This window comes from Nannobrachium achirus, assembly GCF_963921795.1.
Source record: "Nannobrachium achirus genome assembly, chromosome: 8".
NCBI lineage: Eukaryota > Metazoa > Chordata > Actinopteri > Myctophiformes > Myctophidae > Nannobrachium > Nannobrachium achirus.
This window is the reverse complement of record NC_137817.1, coordinates 4,045,008-4,063,748: the sequence shown is the minus strand read 5'-3', so window position 1 is coordinate 4,063,748 and position 18,741 is coordinate 4,045,008. Positions and strand designations below refer to the sequence as shown.

The window sequence follows — 18,741 nt, the reverse complement described above, 5'->3', positions numbered from 1 at the left end:
TGAAGGAGTGGTGGGACTCGCGTGCATTGTTGAGGGCTTGTTTATATTGCTGCTGGTGGGAATTGTAGACTTCGGAGTGGACAGTTAAACCAGTTTTAATGGCAAGCCGCTCAAGCTGGCGGCCCTTCTTTTTGAGCTGGCGGAGATGGTCAGTGTACCAGGGGGCGGAATGGGTGTAGGAGACTGATTTGTTTATAGTAGGAGCGAGCTGATTGAGGCATGTGGAGAGTGAGTTATTGTAGTTGTTGATAAGTTCAGTGGGGGAGGCATTGAGAGTGAGTGAGGAATCAGGAATGGTATCAATCAGGAGGGAGGAGAGAGAGGAGGGTTGGATAGATTTGAGGTTACTGCTACTGACCACTAGTTAAACAACTTACACAGTATAGCTTTAAATCTAAACATCCATGTTACATTGTGAGTGTAATATCCTGCCATTTAACATCCTCTTAACATATTAACTTACTGTCTGTCTGTCTGTCTGTCTGTCTGTCTGTCTGTCTGTCTGTCTGTCTGTCTGTTGGTCTGTCTGTCTCAGGAGTGTGGTTGATGGTGTAACAGCGCCCTCTATCTCTCATAATCAGGTACCCCACTCTGTCTGTCTGTCTGTCTACTAATTAATTAGGGATGCAACTATTGATTTTCTTATAGATTATTCTATTGAGTACTTTTTCGATTCATCAAATAATTGAAAAATGAGTTTCTTTTGTTTTATATCAACGCATTGATTTGTTATTGACTTAATCGATTAGTCTGATTAATCACCTAAGCCCCCCCTTTTTTTTTACTTCATCGCACAACGGTATCATGTGAAAATAGATGATCTACAAGTGCTGGAGCTTGTAGATCGGCTATTTCTACTATTAGAATATGTGTGTTGTCTGTCATGACAAGTGGGAAAAATAAAGATTCCCCCCTAAAATCTAATATTTTATTAAAATCATTTTTTATACAAATGTTTTATCGATTAGTTCAATGAACTGTTGCACCACTACTAGTAATGTCCATGAAGACACATACATGACTCACAAATAGAGATGGGACGATATTATCGTTTATCGTGATAAAAAACACTCTCGATAATCGTATCGTGGAGCTTACATTTATCGTGATGTCGTCCTCTGTCATGCACTGGGATCAATTCACCTTTTATTTGCCGAGCTGCATATCCGGTACCACTTAAACCCTCTATAATTGGTAAAGGGTACTTATAATATGTACAGTCTTTGATACAGTCTTTTTTTTACTCTCTATCAAATGTCTTTGCCAAAAAATAGCCGATCTACGGCTCTGAGCTTGTAGATCAGCAATTCTTTTTTCAAATGTTCTGCCCTAGGATAATGGATTTTGGTTATCGTGTTAATATCGTAAATCATGATTTCTTTTGTCACAATAATCGTGATATGACATTTTCATATCGTCACATCTCTATGTCCGTCCGTCAGAGAGGAGGTGTGGAGCGTGTTCGGCGGGAGGCGCAGCTCGCCGCTCTGAGGTATGAAGAGGAGAGACACAAAGCACGACCGCTACAGAGAGACTCTATGAAGGTAAACATACTGTACTTTATTATTAAAACCTCTACAGAGAGACTCTATGAAGGTAAACATACTGTACTTTACTGTTAAAACCTCTACAGAGAGACTCTATGAAGGTAAAAACACTGTACTTTACTATTAAAGTCCAGTGCACACTGCACCAGAACAGGCAAGCTTTGTTTGGTGCAGCTGGCCCAAAACTACAATGTGACATTGTTCTGAGCTTTGGGAGGGTCCGGGACATCCGTGGCTCAGTCAGGAGGTAGAAGCGGTTGCTTGTTCGAGCCCAGGCTCCCCCAGAGTTTGTGTTGACGTGTTCTTGAGCAAGACACTGAACCCCTAAATGCTCCTGACCGTCGGTGTATGAATGGGTGAATGTCATACAACGTAAAGGCTCCATTTTACCATTTACCTGGCCCTCCAAACGTTGGTCTGTTCAGAGATGATGTGACTACAATAGCCAAACTAGTCAGTGTGATTGGTCATTCAGCCTGCATTCAGACCAGCCTCAGACTTCTTTGTCTCTCTTCGGAAAAGATACTTTGGTGTAGATGGAAAAATGTTGGGGCCAAGTATAGACCTTTGGGAGACTGTCCGGTCTGTACCAATGCTTACTCAAGACACCTTTGATTTCGTGTGCGTGTGCGTTTGCGTCTGCGTGCGTGTGTGCGTGTGTGCGTGTGTGTGTGTGTGTGTGTGTGTGTGTGTGTGTTGCAGCATAAAGCAGCTCAGAGCCCCAGTAAATCCAGTCCTACAGACAGTGAGGTGAGTTGTGTATCTCTGTTAATAACTGTTGTTGTTGTTGTTGTTTTCTGTCATGTATTCCTGTTAAACTGTGTGTTTCTATGGACATGTTTGTCATGTCGGTGTGTGTGTCTGTCTGTTTTATGTTTGTTTTATTGTGTGTGTGTGTGTGTGTGTGTGTGTGTGTGTGTGTTCAGAGTGTGTATCCATCCAGACGCTCCACCCACACAGATGACTCTGCTCTCTTTATGGTAAGAGTTGGCCACGCCCCCCAGAATGTGACGAACACACCTCCATAATGCGACATTAATATGACTAGTGAAACCTGGTGAATTAGGGCTGTCAACCAATATAATAAAACTTGTGAAACTTGTCATGTAGACCCGTCAATATGCCTTGGTTGTCCCAAATGAGACCCCCGTAGTTTATAAATAGCATAAAGGCTCTCCTGAGTCTAAACTTTCCTCCGGAATTATTCAGAAATAATGTCTGAACATTCAGATGTTGCAGACGTCTTTGAATACGACGGTGTGGGTCAGGATATACAGGATGTTTGAAAAACACAAAGATTTAGAGGACCCCCTGTAGTAAATCTGAGGACCCCCTGTTGAAGACCCCTGGTATACTGTATCACACACGCAATCACAATGTGAGCTTGTAGATCTGCTATTGTCCGTGACAAGATTGGTGTAGAGGGGAAAAAAGGGGATAGTGTAGATCCCAGGGGGACTCCAGTCAGTGAAGTATATAGGATAGTGTTTGAGCCTTATTTTATACCCCTGCTATTTGACGATATGTGATCAACTCTCCTTCAATTCCTTGTTTATGCTCCATTTAATATTTTCTTTTAAAGATAATCTCTTCTCTTAATCTGTTCTTGTCTTCCTTATTTGTTGCTTTCTTTTCGATACCCTTCTCTCAGTCTGTTGGAGGGTGTGGTAATTCTCCTCCTGCAGACAGCACCCCCTCCTGTCTGCTGCAGGTACTGCACCCTGCATGCTTTGGCTTGTCTCTCTGCCTGTCTCAAGAGTATATAATGAAGCAATAAGCCACAAGAGGCGAGTGGTTACCTGGTATTTTACACCGGCTGAGAGGCGTAGGGAGACACGAGGCGCAGCCGAGTGTCTCCAACCCTCTCAGCCGGTGTAAAATACAGGTAACCACAAGCCTCGCGTGGCTTATTGATTTCTAAAACGGTTACAATATGGCAACATGAAAAATCATAGACATGTACCAATTAAAACTCTTCTATTTCACTAATAATTCACTACAAGGTCTGCAAGAAAGTTCCCAGCTACAAGAAAGTAGTTCCCAGCTTTTTTGCCAACAACACAGGTGCAGATAATTGGTGTGCTGTGGAACACTGTGGAAAGAAATAACGCACCTGGGTTTGATGTAAACTGATTCAAGGTGTGGGTTATAGTCTCGTATACCACGGCAATTAAGGGAAACCAGCCAATCAGAATCAAGGAATGGAACTAGCCGTTTTAGAATATCATATATATTGGTTGATGTGCTTTGGAAGCGTAAACGTATCTGTGCTCCTCGCCTTGATGTGTCTGTCACCGTCTGTCACTGTCTGTCACTGTCTGTCACTGTCAGTCACCGTCTGTCACCGTCTGTCACTGTCAGTCACCGTCTGTCACCGTCTGTCACCGTCTGTCACCGTCTGTCACTGTCTGTCACTGTCTGTCACCGTCCAGTTCTGAGACTGTCCTGTTTTGCTGTTCATATCTGACAGCTGTTTTAGTATTATCTTACAAATATTTAGTATTTATTCTGTTAATATTTTTACAAATGCACTTTGTACTTTTCATGACTTAAAAGCAAGTACTATATTGGTATATTTTTTGTATCTCTATATCTGTAGTCGCGGACAAAGTACTGAAGTGTACAAATAAGCGGTAGATGCACAGGACACGATGTCTCATCCCCCTCCCTCCATGACACTGTCCTTCTGTCTGTCCGTCTGTCTGTCCATCATTCTGTCCTTCTGTCTGTCCGTCTGTCTGTCCATCATTCTGTCCTTCTGTCTGTCTGTCCGTCTGTCTGTCCATCATTCTGTCCGTCTGTCTCTGTGTCTCAGAAGAGCTAGAAGCCACTCTGGCGTGATGGTGACGTGTCACAGTGGTGCCATCAGATCTGTGCACAGCAGAGAGCAGACAAGCTGCTTTGAGTTGATCTCTCTCCATGTTCTGTGACACTATGACCTCATATTGTCACTGTCATATTGTCAACCATTTATAGTCCAAAATGGTTACTTTTCAGGAAATGGGAAAAAAAAGATCCAATGTAGTTATTCAGTCATCAGCTCTCTCACACCTATAGTCGCTGGTTAGTTTGTCCACTACGGTTGTTGTGTCATGGTGCTTAGTCATGGCTGCTAGTTCCCACCTGATGTTGTGTGTGAGTCCTGACTGCTCCACACCGTACTGAATAACCGCTAGCTTGCATAATGACTTCAGACTAGGACTCAAGTCTAAGATGTACAGGTCAAGGGGTGTGGGGTTTCCTCCAAAGAGGATGATACGATCTCCCACCATGCAACAGCACATCCCTATCATCCTATCAGGGCCTTTTCCCTTGGGCTCAACCTGCTTCCAGGTGAGAGTTTCTGGACTGAATTTCCACAGATCATTTAAGTACTGGTGCCTCCTCTGGTACCCTTTGTCGCCACCAAATATGTACAGCTCTCCTTTGTAGGCAAAGGTTGAATGACCGTAGCGTCCTTCTGTACGTAGCTGTGCAGAAGACGTACTCAGCCAGCAGTTGGTCTCTGTGTCAAACACTCTGATGCTGTTTTAGCCGTCCCCGTGACCTCCAAATACAAACATCTTTGTCATCTTTGTAACCACTCAAATAAGGCTTTGAATCTAGGACGATTTGACGAGTATACTCGTCCTTGGCAGTAAAAGAGTTATAAGCTAAGGGTCTTCAACGTTTTCAGGCCAAGGACCCCTTAGCTGAGAGAGCGATGAAGCAGGGACCCCCTCTACATATTGTATAAATGTGTGATGGAGATTCTCATCGATGTCATAGATAGATTCATAGACTTGTTTGACACTTAAAACCACTTAAAATCTTAAATCGTCGATACTTAGTAAACTTGACCTTTCACTCTGTACTTGGTCTGCTCTTTTTTTACCTCTACACACCAAACCTATTTGCCAAAAATAGCCGATCTATAAGCTCTCAACGCCTCGCAGCGCTTGTAGATTGGCTATTTTTGGCTAAAGTTCTCCTCAGAGTATAGGGATTCGAGGGTTCAATTTTACATTTAAAGAAATTATCCTATCACACAAGGATTTCGCGGCCCCCCTGTAGTAACTCTTAAGCTGTTCAGCTGGGAGTGGAACTGGGAGCAATGGTGTGTTTGTCGCGGTGGAACCCCTCACTGTCAGGGGAAAAGAAGCAGCTGGTGGTGTATCAGAGGAGACATGTAGTGTGTCTACTACTCCCTTCCCAAACTACCCGGCTTGTTTGAATGCTTGATTCTGATTGGTCAGTTGCTGAAATCAGCGGTCTGTTATTTCTGGATAACAGACCGATCCGCTCATCAGCACTTCCTTGTTTTCCAAGGCGACCGTGTCGCGCTGGGGGGACGCCCAGCGCGACACTTGTGGAACACTTCCAGCCGTCTGTAAACAAGGAAATACTTTATTTTGTTTTTAGTTTTGAGTCAAATTATTCATTTTATTTAGTAGCCGGGTAATAAGTGGGATAATGAATGGCTCCTTGGTGAATGACGATATATAACATCCCTTCGGCCTGTTGTATATCGTCATTCACCGCGGAGACATTCATGGTGGGGGATTTGCATATTGACTCAACTCTTGGGAGAGCTTTTTTTTTTTTTTTGTGTCTCCCTCATTGACTGTTGTGTAATGTGTGTCTTCAGGGTGAAGACAGAACAGCCTTGTCCCCTACAGGTAAGATTATAACCTCTGACCGTCAGTCACACCATGTCCTAGGGCGGGGCATGCGAGGCGTTGTGAGCATGTAGATCTGCTATTTTCACAATGTTTGCCTCTTACTTAATATTTGACAGTTTGGCCAGTCCTGTCGAATATTCGGCTATTTGAATACTTTGAGGTTGAATAATTCGAATACTAAAAATCACTATTCGTGAATGCCCTATGTCCTGATGTCACTTATCTTCCTGGTTTATTCAACCAGTATCACAAGAAGCTCTAGTCAAGGTTCCTTATTGTTTTCGTATTGTTTACAGGTACATAAGAGTAAACAGTTGTTTTATTTTGCTTCCTTTAACATTATAGCAGTAATAATTTAGTTTAATCTCGTTAAAACCCTCAATGCCTCGTCTCTCCTTCTAGCCAACCAATCCACATCTTACCCTGCCTCTGGAGGCGTGGCCGCTTGCCGGGGAGCCAATCAGAGACCAGAGAGCTATCTGTACCGCCTCAATCAGAAAGAGGACCAAAGGAGAGGTAAGAGGAGTTTATATCCTACCAGGACCTCTAGTGCTGATGGTTATCTGTCCTACCAGAACATTTTGAAGTATGTCTAAATAACTCCTAACTTGCTCTTGGTATCTTCCAGTAGAGATCCAGCCAGAGGAACCCAGACCTCCTCCCCCTGTTCTGGGTGGGGAAGAGGCGGAGCTTGTGGAGGAACTCCGCAAGGTGCGCTACCTCATTAATATTCCTGAATTAACCCATTTAGTCCTAGAATTATTGAATGCTTTAACCAGTGAAAAACAGCAGATCTACAAGCTCACAGCACGGCACGCGCTGCGAGCTTGTAGATCTGCTATTTTTGAAAAAAGTCGTGAAAATGTGTGCAAATCTTTGAATATAATGTATTTTCAAAGCGAACGTTTGTAACTCAAATGTTGCTTCTGGGTGGTCCCTGGAACTAAATATTTTGAGATGAGTGTCCGTGGCCAAATACATATAATTTTGGGGGTCCTTCAAATGAAAAGGTTTGAGAACCACTGACATAGTAGTCTCTCAAGAACAGACTAACTGAGCTCCAGTTAAGTGAAAAGGACCTTTTCTTTGACGATGGCTGGCCAGATTGCTGACATAGAAACTTAGGTTTTTCAAAAAACCTTAGAGGGATTATAGAATTGGGTCAAAATTCTAATTTTCACGACTTTTCAAAAATAGCAGATCTACAAGCTTGCGGCGCGCCGCGCTGTGAGCTTGTATATCTGCTATTTTTCAATAGTTAAAGCATAAAATAATGATACACAATAAGGTGTACCCGTTCTAAATGGGTTAATATTCCTGAATTAATCAATGATTAAATGAAATCAACATGTATGTTAACCTACTGTGTGTGTGTGTGTGTGTGTATGTGTGTCTGTTTGTAGAACATCGAGGCGCGTCTCAAAGTTTCGTTGCCTAGCGACCTGGGAGCGGCTTTGACGGACGGGGTGGTGTTGTGTCACCTGGCCAATCACGTGAGGCCGCGCTCCGTTCCCAGCATCCACGTTCCCTCCCCCGCAGTGGTGAGTGCTGCAGACGCAAGGAACTCTGGGAATTGTAGGAGCCAGGGGGACGTGTCTGTCTCAGTAGATCTTTTGTATCACTCTTAAGCCTCTATCAGAGTCCAGGGTGAAGAGCCTATCACCACAAATTTTAGGTGATAAGCTATCCACCTAAAGTGAGAAAACAAGTGGAGGCCATCATAGTCAGTCACGGTGAAGTCCTATCACTGTGACTGACTGGTCTAGATCGACCAATCAGTGAACGGGGTGATGGGCCTATCTGTCTGATAGTAAAACAGAGAGATGTGTCGGGGTTCGCGGTGGATAGCTCTTCACCGCGAGTAATGACGCAATGTTGTAGTTTTCTGACTTAAAAAGACTACACCGCGGTGGATAGCTTATCACCGCGGTGCCTACTATGATAGGGGCTTTAGAATGATATCAAACGGTAACCCATTTAGGCCTAGAATTATTTCATATGCTTTAACTATTGAAAAATAGCAGATATACAAACTCACAGCACGGCACAGAGTGTCTTTGAATATATTTTTTTAAAAGTGAACATTTTAACTAAAATATTTGCTTCTGGGTGGTCCCTGGAACAACATATTTTGAGATGGGGGTCCGTGGCCAAATACATTAATTTTGGGGGTCCTTCACATGAAAAAGTTTGAGAACCACTGATTTAGAAGAAGGATTTAGAAGACATTTAAGGAATCGGGTATTGCACAAATAAAATAAAATTTAAAAAAGAAAACATCAGAACTACAAGCTTGCAGCGCCGCACTCGGTGCCGCGCTGTGAGCTTGTAGATCTGCAATTTTTGGAGCGGTGTGCTAGCACAGCTCCCTTTGTGTGGCTTTGTGTGTCCAAATTGTGTTGGTCAGCACGGCGGCATCTGCGCATGCGCGGACTTTTACCGTGTCCAAATTGTGTTGGTCAGCACGGCGGCATCTGCGCATGCGCGGACTTTTACCACTCACACACACACACACACACACACACACACACACACACACACACCCGTGATAGCCGCTAGAGTGGAGGCTCACGAAGCATGCAGCCACCGTAGCGAGCCACGGGCAATCAAGAATTGACACATGTCAATATATAAATTGGTGAAAAAAAAGTCTTCCCCCTGCCACGGGAGGTTAATGTTGTCAATCTGTGGTTCAAGACCCCGCAGAGAGGTCCCCAAAATATGTATATTCAATATTCAATTATATATATATATATATATATATATATATATATATTTACCTGGAACTGCTCAAATTCACCGCTCCACTTCGAACCGAGGTTTGATTTTTTAATAGTTAAAGGGTAAAATAATGGTTAAAGTGTTTCAAATCTAAAGTGACAAAGATTTGTGTTCAGGCCTAAATGGTTAAACGCAGAAAGCAACACATTAAACCAGAGAAATGATGCAACCTAACGGTCCATCACCTTGCTAACCTGTCTGTCGTCTGCAGCCCAAACTGACCATGGCCAAATGTCGACGGAACGTCGAGAACTTCCTGGAAGCCTGTCGAAGGATCGGAGTACCTCAGGTAAGACAGAGGCAGACAGACAGATGGACACATTCAGCGAAACTGAGATTACTGCTGTCCTACTGTCTGTCTCTCCTACACTGTCTCTCTCTCAGCTGTCCTACTGTCTGTCTCTCCTACACTGTCTCTCTCTCAGCTGTCCTACTGTCTGTCTCTCCTACACTGTCTCCCTCTCAGCTGTCCTACTGTCTGTCTCTCCTACACTGTCTCTCTCTCAGTTGTCCTACTGTCCGTCTCTCCTACACTGTCTCTCTCAGCTGTCCTACTGTCTGTCTCTCCTACACTGTCTCCCTCTCAGCTGTCCTACTGTCTGTCTCTCCTACACTGTCTCTCTCTCAGTTGTCCTACTGTCCGTCTCTCCTACACTGTCTCTCTCAGCTGTCCTACTGTCTGTCTCTCCTACACTGTCTCTCTCAGCTGTCCTACTGTCTGTCTCTCCTACACTGTCTCCCTCTCAGCTGTCCTACTGTCTGTCTCTCCTACACTGTCTCTCTCAGCTGTCTGTCTCTCTGGATAAGAGACCGATATTAACTCATTGTCTACTAGTCCCGATAGTCCAGAGGAATTCCCTATGTAGCTCACTACCTTTCTTCTCGTACTTTTTAACGTGGTCGCGAGAATATCCATCGTGCACGATTGGACCCCAACCATGCAATGTGCGTGTTTACCTTGTCCACATCTTCAAAATAAAAAGAAAGCTTTGAAAAACCGACCATCCGTTCAAGAACTAGCTCCTGTGTTGTAGGCTATAAACAGTGAGTGAACGGAACCGTCCCATGGCTCGGACGAAATCTGCTTCCGGTTGCCGGTTGCCATGGTACAGTAATAGTGCAGCGATCAAATGGGTCTGTGAAGAAACCATTCCGATATGTTTAGTTGCGCTTTTTTAGTTGACGGTTTTCGATAAAAAAAAAAAAAAGTACTTTACTTAAAGCTTATTCATTTCTCTGGATCATCGGGCCTAGCAGGGAGCTACATACCCTCATCAAAAAACACTACTGAATCACTACTCATTACTACTACTAAATGTCTACACAAACACTACCATTTCACTACTTGATTACTATTGCAATGTGTAGTGATTTATGTAGTGATTCCCAGTAGTAATGAGTAGAGAAATGGCTGGTTTCACCCACTGAATCACTACTGATAATCACTACTTAATGCCTATTCAAATCACTGCACGACTGCTACTTAATTACTTCAGCATCACTATTGGCTTTTGGGAAAGTACTACTCAATCACTACTCAATTCTTTCACATTTATTATTGAATTACTACACAATGCTTACACTTTCACTGCTGTATCACTTCACAATCCCAATAGAATTAATACATCCTTGTATGTGTAGTGTTTATGTACTGTTTTATCACAACTGAATTACTTTTAATTTCTACACAAACCCTTTTGAAACTCTACACGATTATCATTCGGTCACTCCTGTTTGTGTAGTGTTTATGTAGTGTTTTATCACTACTGAATTACTTTTAATTTCTACACAAACCCACAGTGTCCCCCAGCGGGAATCGAACCCAGGACCTTCTAGCTGTGAGGCGACAGCACTATTGACTGCGCCACCGTGCCCCCTTAAAGCAGTAGTGTTTTAACAGCTTTTTCACTATACTCCGCTTGATTACTACTGGAAACACTACTGTTTCACTACAAAACTCTACTGGTGTGTCATGATGAGTAGTGAATATGTAGTGTTGTGACTACATATTCACTACACATAAACAAGTAGTAAAATCTCTACATAATCACTATTTAAATGCCTTCACTACTCCGATTACTACTGGAAACACTACTGTTTCACTACAAAACTCTACTGGTGTGTCATGAGTAGTGAATATGTAGTGTTGTGACTACATATTCACTACACATAAACAAGTAGTAAAATCTCTACATAATCACTATTTAAATGCCTTCACTACTCTGCTTGATTACTACTGGAAACACTACTGTTTCACTACAAAACTCTACTGGTGTGTCATGAGTAGTGAATATGTAGTGTTGTGACTACATATTCATTACACATAAACAAGTAGTAAAATCTCTACATAATCACTATTTAAATGCCCTTGTAGTGAAGCAGTAGTGTTTTAACAGCTTTTTCACTACTACGATTGATTACTACTGGAAACACTACTGTTTCACTACAAAACTCTACTGGTGTGTCATGAGTAGTGAAAACATTACAGATTTACTACACAATTGCTACACATGACTACACAGTCACTACTACACGAATAGGTTTTGTGTAGTGATTCAGTAGTGTTTTTTGATGAGGGTAGACAGGGTTATTTTTGGCAGGGACTGTTAAATGTCTCTGTGACTTCGCTGCCTTCTAATCTTTAATAAATATTTCACTTCAACTAACATGTCTCTCTTCCTCCCCACCCCCCCCCTGTCTGTTTGTCTGTTGTATCTTTCATCTTTTTTAATTGAACCCGTTTTGTTCAATCTTATTTATACTATTTTCTCTCTCTCTCTCTCTCACACACACACACACACACACACACACACACACACACACACACACACACAGGAGCACGTGTGTTCAGTAGATGAGATTGTGGAGGGGAAAGGGGGGGGCGGGGCGGTTTATAGGACAGTCTGTGTTTTACTCTCCTTGGCTCCGCCCTGCATTGGCCCCTCCCCTCACACCCAATTGGCTGGCTTTGCCTTGTTTTACCTGTCCATCATGTCAGTGTTGTGTGTGATCTACTGCCACCTTGCTCCGCCTGCAGAGTGAATTAACATATAAACATAAACATATTAACATATAAACATATAAACAACATGTCTGAGCGTCAGAACCGCTTCCACCCCGAAACCCAAACAGGCTCCATGCACAGCAGCCATAGTGGAAATACATTGGGCTTCACAGGTGTTATCAATGATACTAACAAAGGCTCTGTTCTATTCTGGTCAGACAGAGTCAGATATCACAGACCAGGGGTTCTCAAACCTTTTTAGGCTGTGACCCCCAAAATAAGCATATTAGAACTGGGGGACCCCCCACCCTGACAAGCACTTGGAATTGTTACATTTAATGTGACTCGGTTCCACAGATGAATACCATTCACTTAACGCTTTATTTTGAAGACCCCCGGAAGCTTTGCGCGAAACTAAAATTCTAACGGCATCACGGCATAGTGTAGCCGTGAAAAGGAGCGCTTTTCTGCCTTTTCGGTGTTATTTGCACCTTATTCAGAGATACAGCTGTTTTTATGTTACAGCATAGCATAGGAGTCAATGGAGAATGGCTGCTCCACGTTTCTTCTGGCTGCGTTGCGTCATGACGTATGCAGTTTTTTCTTTCACCAAGCGTCTGTTGCCCGGTTACCATGGTAACCCTTAACTCGTCTGTGGACGAGTTTGGCCCACTGGCACCCATTGTGTGAAGGAAGTAAGAAAGAGGCCCCTTTTCATTCTAATATGGCTGCAGTGCATCGAGCCTATTAATTAGTTAAGCACAAGCACCGCACAAGTTGGCACCAGTCTCTTAAACCGTTTCAATCCAGCATGAGAGCAATCAGTAGGCGTTAGACTGACCCAGAAGTCTTCTCCTTCTGTTCCCCTTTGCCTTAAAGTGTGACTTCATGTTGTGTAACCTGCTGCTACAGCCTCTACAGAGTAGAGACAACCAGTAACAAACTGTTATGTATTGGAAATAATATGAGATGAACTAAGTAGGCTGGGGAACCAGCGGTTAACGATCCATGTGGCCCGTACAGTAGGTCGGGATCCTAGATCCTGTTTCTGTTGCATCAGGCCGTACCGGACTCTCTCTCTCTTCCCCGTGTTTCGCCTGGTGGGCGTGGTTTTGAGGTTAGGTTTAGGCATAGTTTCTGTGAGGTTAGAGTTAGGCTTATTGTTTGTGAGGTTAAGGTTACGACGTTAAGCCATAGTTTTGGTGAGGTTTAGGGTTTAGGTCAGGGGTCTTCAACGTTTTTAGGCCAAGGAGTTGAGAGAGAGATGAAGCAGGGACCCCCACAACCTCTTCAATTGTTCCATTTTGTTTCATCGTTTGACAGCACAATCATCAGTGTATTTTGGATTGTGTTTTCAGATATTTAACCACTTGAACCGTCAATACTTGACCTTTCACTCTGTACTTAGTCTGCTCCTTTTTCCCCCTCTACACCAAACCTCTTTGCCGAAACTAGCCGATCTACAAGCTCACAACGCCTCGCAGCGACCTTGCAAATCTGCTATTCTTGGCTTAAGTTCTCAGAATTTGGACGCTACAGTTCAAGTGGTTAATATAAAAAAAGGAGAAAACAAAGTTTCTATCACACAAACATTTGGAGGACCCACTGCAGTAACTCTGAGGACCCCTTAGAGGTCCCTGTTGAAAACCCTTGGTTTAGGGGTAGGTTTAGATAACCACGCCCACCTGGGCTAAACACCAAAGAAAGAGGGAGTACACAGGCTGTATGTCACATGGTCTTAACCCTAACCCCCAATCCAACCCTCCATGCTCAGAGTGCCAAGCAGGGAGGCAGTCTTTGGTCAGGACTATAATAATTCTAGTTGAATTTCTATTTGCACACAAGATTTCAAAATCCAATGAGAATCGTGACCCCATGACCTTGCCTCTAGCACCACCCTTAGGCCAAAATGTACACTTGTTATTTAAACGAAAGCCTTTAACAACATCGCCATGACGCATCGCAAGCTTGTAGTTAATTTTCATGCAACACTATCGTACACCAAAGTATTAAATAGGACACACGCACACACGCACATACACACACACACACACACACACACACACACACACACACACACACACACACACACACACACACTTTTCTTTTCCTTCCACTTCTTTTGATTCTCTTGATTTCATCTTTATTTGATGTTGTTCATTAGAAATGTATTTTCTGTTGCCATCATGGTGAAAATCATTATTTTATTTTTAATCCACCCATTTGACATGACCCTCCTTTCTGTTCACCCCCCACCCCACCCCAACTCGTGTGTGTGTGTGTGTGTGTGTGCGTGTGTGCGCGTGTGTGTGTGTGTGTGTGTGTGTGCGTGTGTAGACTCAGTTGTGTCTTCCTGTGTGTATCCTGGAGGAGCGAGGGCTCCCCCAGGTGGCGGGAACGGTGCGCGCTCTGCTGGAGCTGGCCCCGCCCAAACACAGCAGCGTCTCCGCGGCAACCACCGCCGCCCCCCCTCTCGCCATGTAGACCTGGTCGTTGTCATGACAACGACGACGACAACACCACCTTATCAACCCAACCCGACGAAACATCCCAGAAAAGACAAACTGACACGAAATCCTTTGTCTCCTCGAAGTCCTCCGTCGCAGTGGTTTCTCAAACTTTTAAGTTTCAAGGTCTGCCCTTAAAGTTGCTATGAGCAGTTTTCTGCTGACATAAGCAGGGAACAGGCAATTGCTTATTTTTTTATTTTTTTTATTTTATTTTATTATATTCAGACGTCTAACAAAGCTCCCTAAAAAATCTAGTCTCTGTGGCGCTTCTAGGAGCTGCAGTCTGCCTCCAAAACTATTCTTTTATCTGTAAGAAGCTCTGTCACTAGCAGCTCATTGGTGCATGAACCAGCCGACCGGGGCTAAAAGGATTGACAGACAGGTCAACCAATCCAAACAAGAACAAGAGGCTGTCCTGATTGGTCTGCTTATTTGGCAGGCTGCCAAATAAGCAGAACAATGACAGAACTTCTCACAGATGAAAATAATAGTTTTGGAGGCAGATTGTTGCCCCAGGAAGTGTCACAGAGACAACATTTCTTTAGGAAGCATGGTTAGCCGTCTGAATAAAATAAAAATAAGCAATTGCATGTTTCCTGCTTATGTCAGCAGAAAACTGCTTTGACGGGTCCATTTGTACACTGTCAGAGTTCCAGACCTGTATGGGTCCATTTGGACCCCTTAAAGGAACCCACAGAGTCCCTGGGATCTACTTTGAGAACCACTGCTCCATCGCATCCACAGGAAGTGATCAAAACGGTTTTCTGACTGCTTTCTTTTTTTTTAATGATTATTTTCTTATGAAAGAATATTTTATCATGTCAGACAGACAGACAGACAGACAGACAGACAGACAGACAGACAGTAACTCTCTCTCTCTCTCTCTCTCTGTCATCTGGGTTTTTATTGTATTTTGTACAGAAGCGTAACGCTGGCACCAGAAGAACAAACGATCAGTATCACATTATAATGTGAGATGTTTATTGTTACAACAAGATGTTTTACATGCTATTCAAATAAAACTGCCTCCATGATTACAACATTTAAAGGAGTAGTTCACCCCCAAAATCACTTTTTATTTTATTTTTATTGATTACTCACTCCATGGAGACTTGAGTTCAATAATATTTTTTGTTTTTTGTCACATTGCTAAGACAAAAATGTGATTACAATATATTTACCCCCATTCATTCTGGATGGCGACCCGAATGCATTTGGGTCCCCTTCTGGAATCAATGGGGGTAAATGTATTATAATACATTTTTTGTATTAACAATTGGACAACAAAAAAGTCATTTTGGAGGTGAACTACTGCTTTGAAGTTGCGATTAGCAATTTAATTGTATTGCTGGCATTGAACATAAGAATAAAAATTACATTTCTGTTATAACTTGGTAACTTATTTTTTTTCTGTGAGGGGGAACGTCTAATGTTTTATGTTTTAACATGATAACTTGAGGTATATTGTTTTAATGCGATAACTTATTCATGGGTTGCATTTGTAGTCCTAAAGCGGCCATATTGAGGACCAACACAGGTGTTCAAATTGTCTGATTGGCATAGAACCAATGTTCTACGTTAATCAAAACACCTGTGTTGGTCCTCAAAATGGCTGGTGTAGGACTACAAATGCAACCCATGAATAGTGTTTTAATGTCATTAAAATGTTTTAACACTATAAAGGCTATCACGATTTCAAATCTTAACGGTATAACTTATCAAGTTATGACCAAACGCATAAAGTTAAAATGACAAGGTAAATACAAACATTTCTACAAGCTAAGTCATAATAATACAAAAACATCTTGTTATAATAAAGCCAGTAAAGCATTTGTGTCATTTTAGATTTCAGCATTGGTTATTCATAAATCGCAGATATACAAGCTCGCAGCGCATCACTTCGTGCCGCGTTGCGAGCTTGTACATCTACTATTTTAAACTAATGGTCTAATGGCCTCAGGTCACAAAATGAACATGATACTGATCTCATTTGGTTTTGTTGTTCTACGGTGGCAGCAATACGCTTCAGTCATTTTGCACCATATTAATATGATATAGTTTATTATTATTATTTTTATTGTTGTCAGGTGGTTGTGTGTGGGGTCGTCACAACAGCTGGCTAACAGTCATACAGGCATCAATCCACTTTGATGGAAAAGGAATCTGTTGTTTCCAATTTCCATCGTCGGTAAATTGTCTCACTGTTGTTTAAATCAGGGGTCTTCAACGTTTTCAGGCCAAGGACCCCTTAGCTGAGAGGGAGATGAAGCAGGGACCCCCCCCCACTACATAGTGTATAAAATTGTGTTGCCGATTTTCATCGACTTGTTTGACAGCACTGTCATCAGTGTCCAACATTTGTGTTGGATTCATGTTAATGTGTTCTTTTCAGACATTTGAACACTTAAATCGTCGATATAATAGTAAATTCACCAAACCTATTTGCCAAAAATAGCTGATCAAGCTCTCATCGCCTCGCAGCGCGAGGCGTTGAGAGCTTGTAGATCAGCTATTTTTGGCTAAAGTTCTCCTCAGTATAGGTATACGAGGGTTCAAGTTGTTCATTTGAAAGAATGGTCCTATCACTCATAGATTTGGTGGACTCTGAGGACCCCCTAGGGGTCCCGGACCCCCTGTTGAAGACCCCTGGTTTAAATGTCAAGGCAGTTGAGGAGATAAAGCTTGTGTATTCCTGTTGTTACGTTATGGGACATGGAATACTACATACAGTACACAGTAAAGCACCGTTCATACCGTACATAAATCAGGCTTAATACTACAGTACATACCGTATCGATACTGTACACGCATATACTGTCCTGCTCTGCCATTTCCAGATGGATAAAACGGTTGGGCCGTGCGTCCACGCAGCTTAATATAAACCACTGGAACTGAAGGTTCCAAACTTTGAAACGGTTTGTTTTATGAATATTTGGACAACACTATTTTTTTATTTTATTATTAGAATCCTGAAAAGTGGACGTTGTTTTCACCCGACAGAGAGACACTCGAAATAGATTACCTTCAAGCTCCCAACATGTCACGGTGAGGGATGGCTCGTTATGACATTTTCAAATCACGTTTATTGTGAAAAAAGAAATCGCGATTTACGATATTCTTGCAATAATTAAATCCATTATCCTGGGGCAGAACAATTGCCAAAAAATGGCAGATCTACAAGCTCGTAGATCGGCTATTTTTTGGCAAAGATACTTGATAGATTGAAAAAAAGACTATCAAGTACGTATATTATAAGTACCTTTTACCAATTATAGAGTGTTTAAGTGGTACCAGATATGCTGCTCGGCAAATAAAAGGTGAATTGATCCCAGTGCATGACGGAGGACGATGTCACGATAAATTAAATCTCCACGATAAACGATAATGTCGCTTATCGTCCCATCCCTGCTTGAAGGTCAGCTATTTTGAGCACACGACACGGTCACTCACACTGTAAATAATGTAAAACTGTAGATCAGGCTTAAAATGGTTTTCGTCGCCAACATTTGGTCTGAACTAGTCCTTCACAAAGTGGTAACTTCACCCAACGTGGGGTGGGGTCTTGTAACCCTTGAGAGTGAGGCAAAATACCATTGATACCATTTCAAACTGCTGTGTTTAAGTTCTGGAAATGTCAGAGAAAGGTCATGTTATGTTGGGCAGCATGATTACAATGTAGTGTGAATACTATGCAGTATGGATACTGTGTGTACCAAGTAGTATGAATACTATGCAGTAGGCTCACTAGGCTGTATGGATACCAGTAGTATGTAGATGGTGAATACTAAACGGTCTGCAATTCTATTGCACCTTTTTCCAAAGCGCTTTACAATGTGTATTACATTCAGCCATTCACAGACCACCTCTTCTGAATGCTATGCAGTATGGATAAACACAGTTGTACCTCGATGTGACATTAGCTATTTTGTCCAAAATAAAATCTTAGAAAAATGTCAAGTAATGAAAAGTATACATGAGGTGAACATGCACGATAGTACATCATTATCAGACTCGAACCTTCAACTAGTCTACTTGTTTACCCCCCCCCCCCCCCCCCCCCCCCCATATGATTAGATATACATGTTTTGTAGCAACTCTAGAAATATCAGACCTTCTTGTGAAAAAGGTCATGTTCATTGATGATCAACAGTAATCATGTTTTTTTTTTTTGCTATATATTTTGGGCCTTTTCTGCCTTTATGCGTTGCGAGGCGTTGTGAGCATGTAGATCGGCTATT

General features: G+C 42.5%; 1 protein-coding gene across 1 annotated transcript in view; it reads left to right on the top strand.

Annotated features, from left to right (window-relative positions):
• lrch3 (leucine-rich repeats and calponin homology (CH) domain containing 3) overlaps positions 1 to 14,603 on the top strand; it is a gene marked incomplete at its 5' end in the record, with an annotated part of 37,743 nt that extends 23,140 nt beyond the window's left edge. Inside the window, 10 exons of the mRNA XM_080731022.1 lie at positions 536 to 581; positions 1,443 to 1,544; positions 2,250 to 2,297; positions 2,474 to 2,527; positions 6,175 to 6,205; positions 6,611 to 6,724; positions 6,837 to 6,919; positions 7,612 to 7,749; positions 9,201 to 9,278; positions 14,331 to 14,603. Coding sequence (XP_080587148.1) covers positions 536 to 581; positions 1,443 to 1,544; positions 2,250 to 2,297; positions 2,474 to 2,527; positions 6,175 to 6,205; positions 6,611 to 6,724; positions 6,837 to 6,919; positions 7,612 to 7,749; positions 9,201 to 9,278; positions 14,331 to 14,477 — 841 coding nt within the window. The 3' untranslated portion in view covers positions 14,478 to 14,603. The remainder of the gene's footprint in view (positions 1 to 535; positions 582 to 1,442; positions 1,545 to 2,249; positions 2,298 to 2,473; positions 2,528 to 6,174; positions 6,206 to 6,610; positions 6,725 to 6,836; positions 6,920 to 7,611; positions 7,750 to 9,200; positions 9,279 to 14,330) is intronic.
• Between the last annotated feature and the right edge of the window lie 4,138 nt (positions 14,604 to 18,741).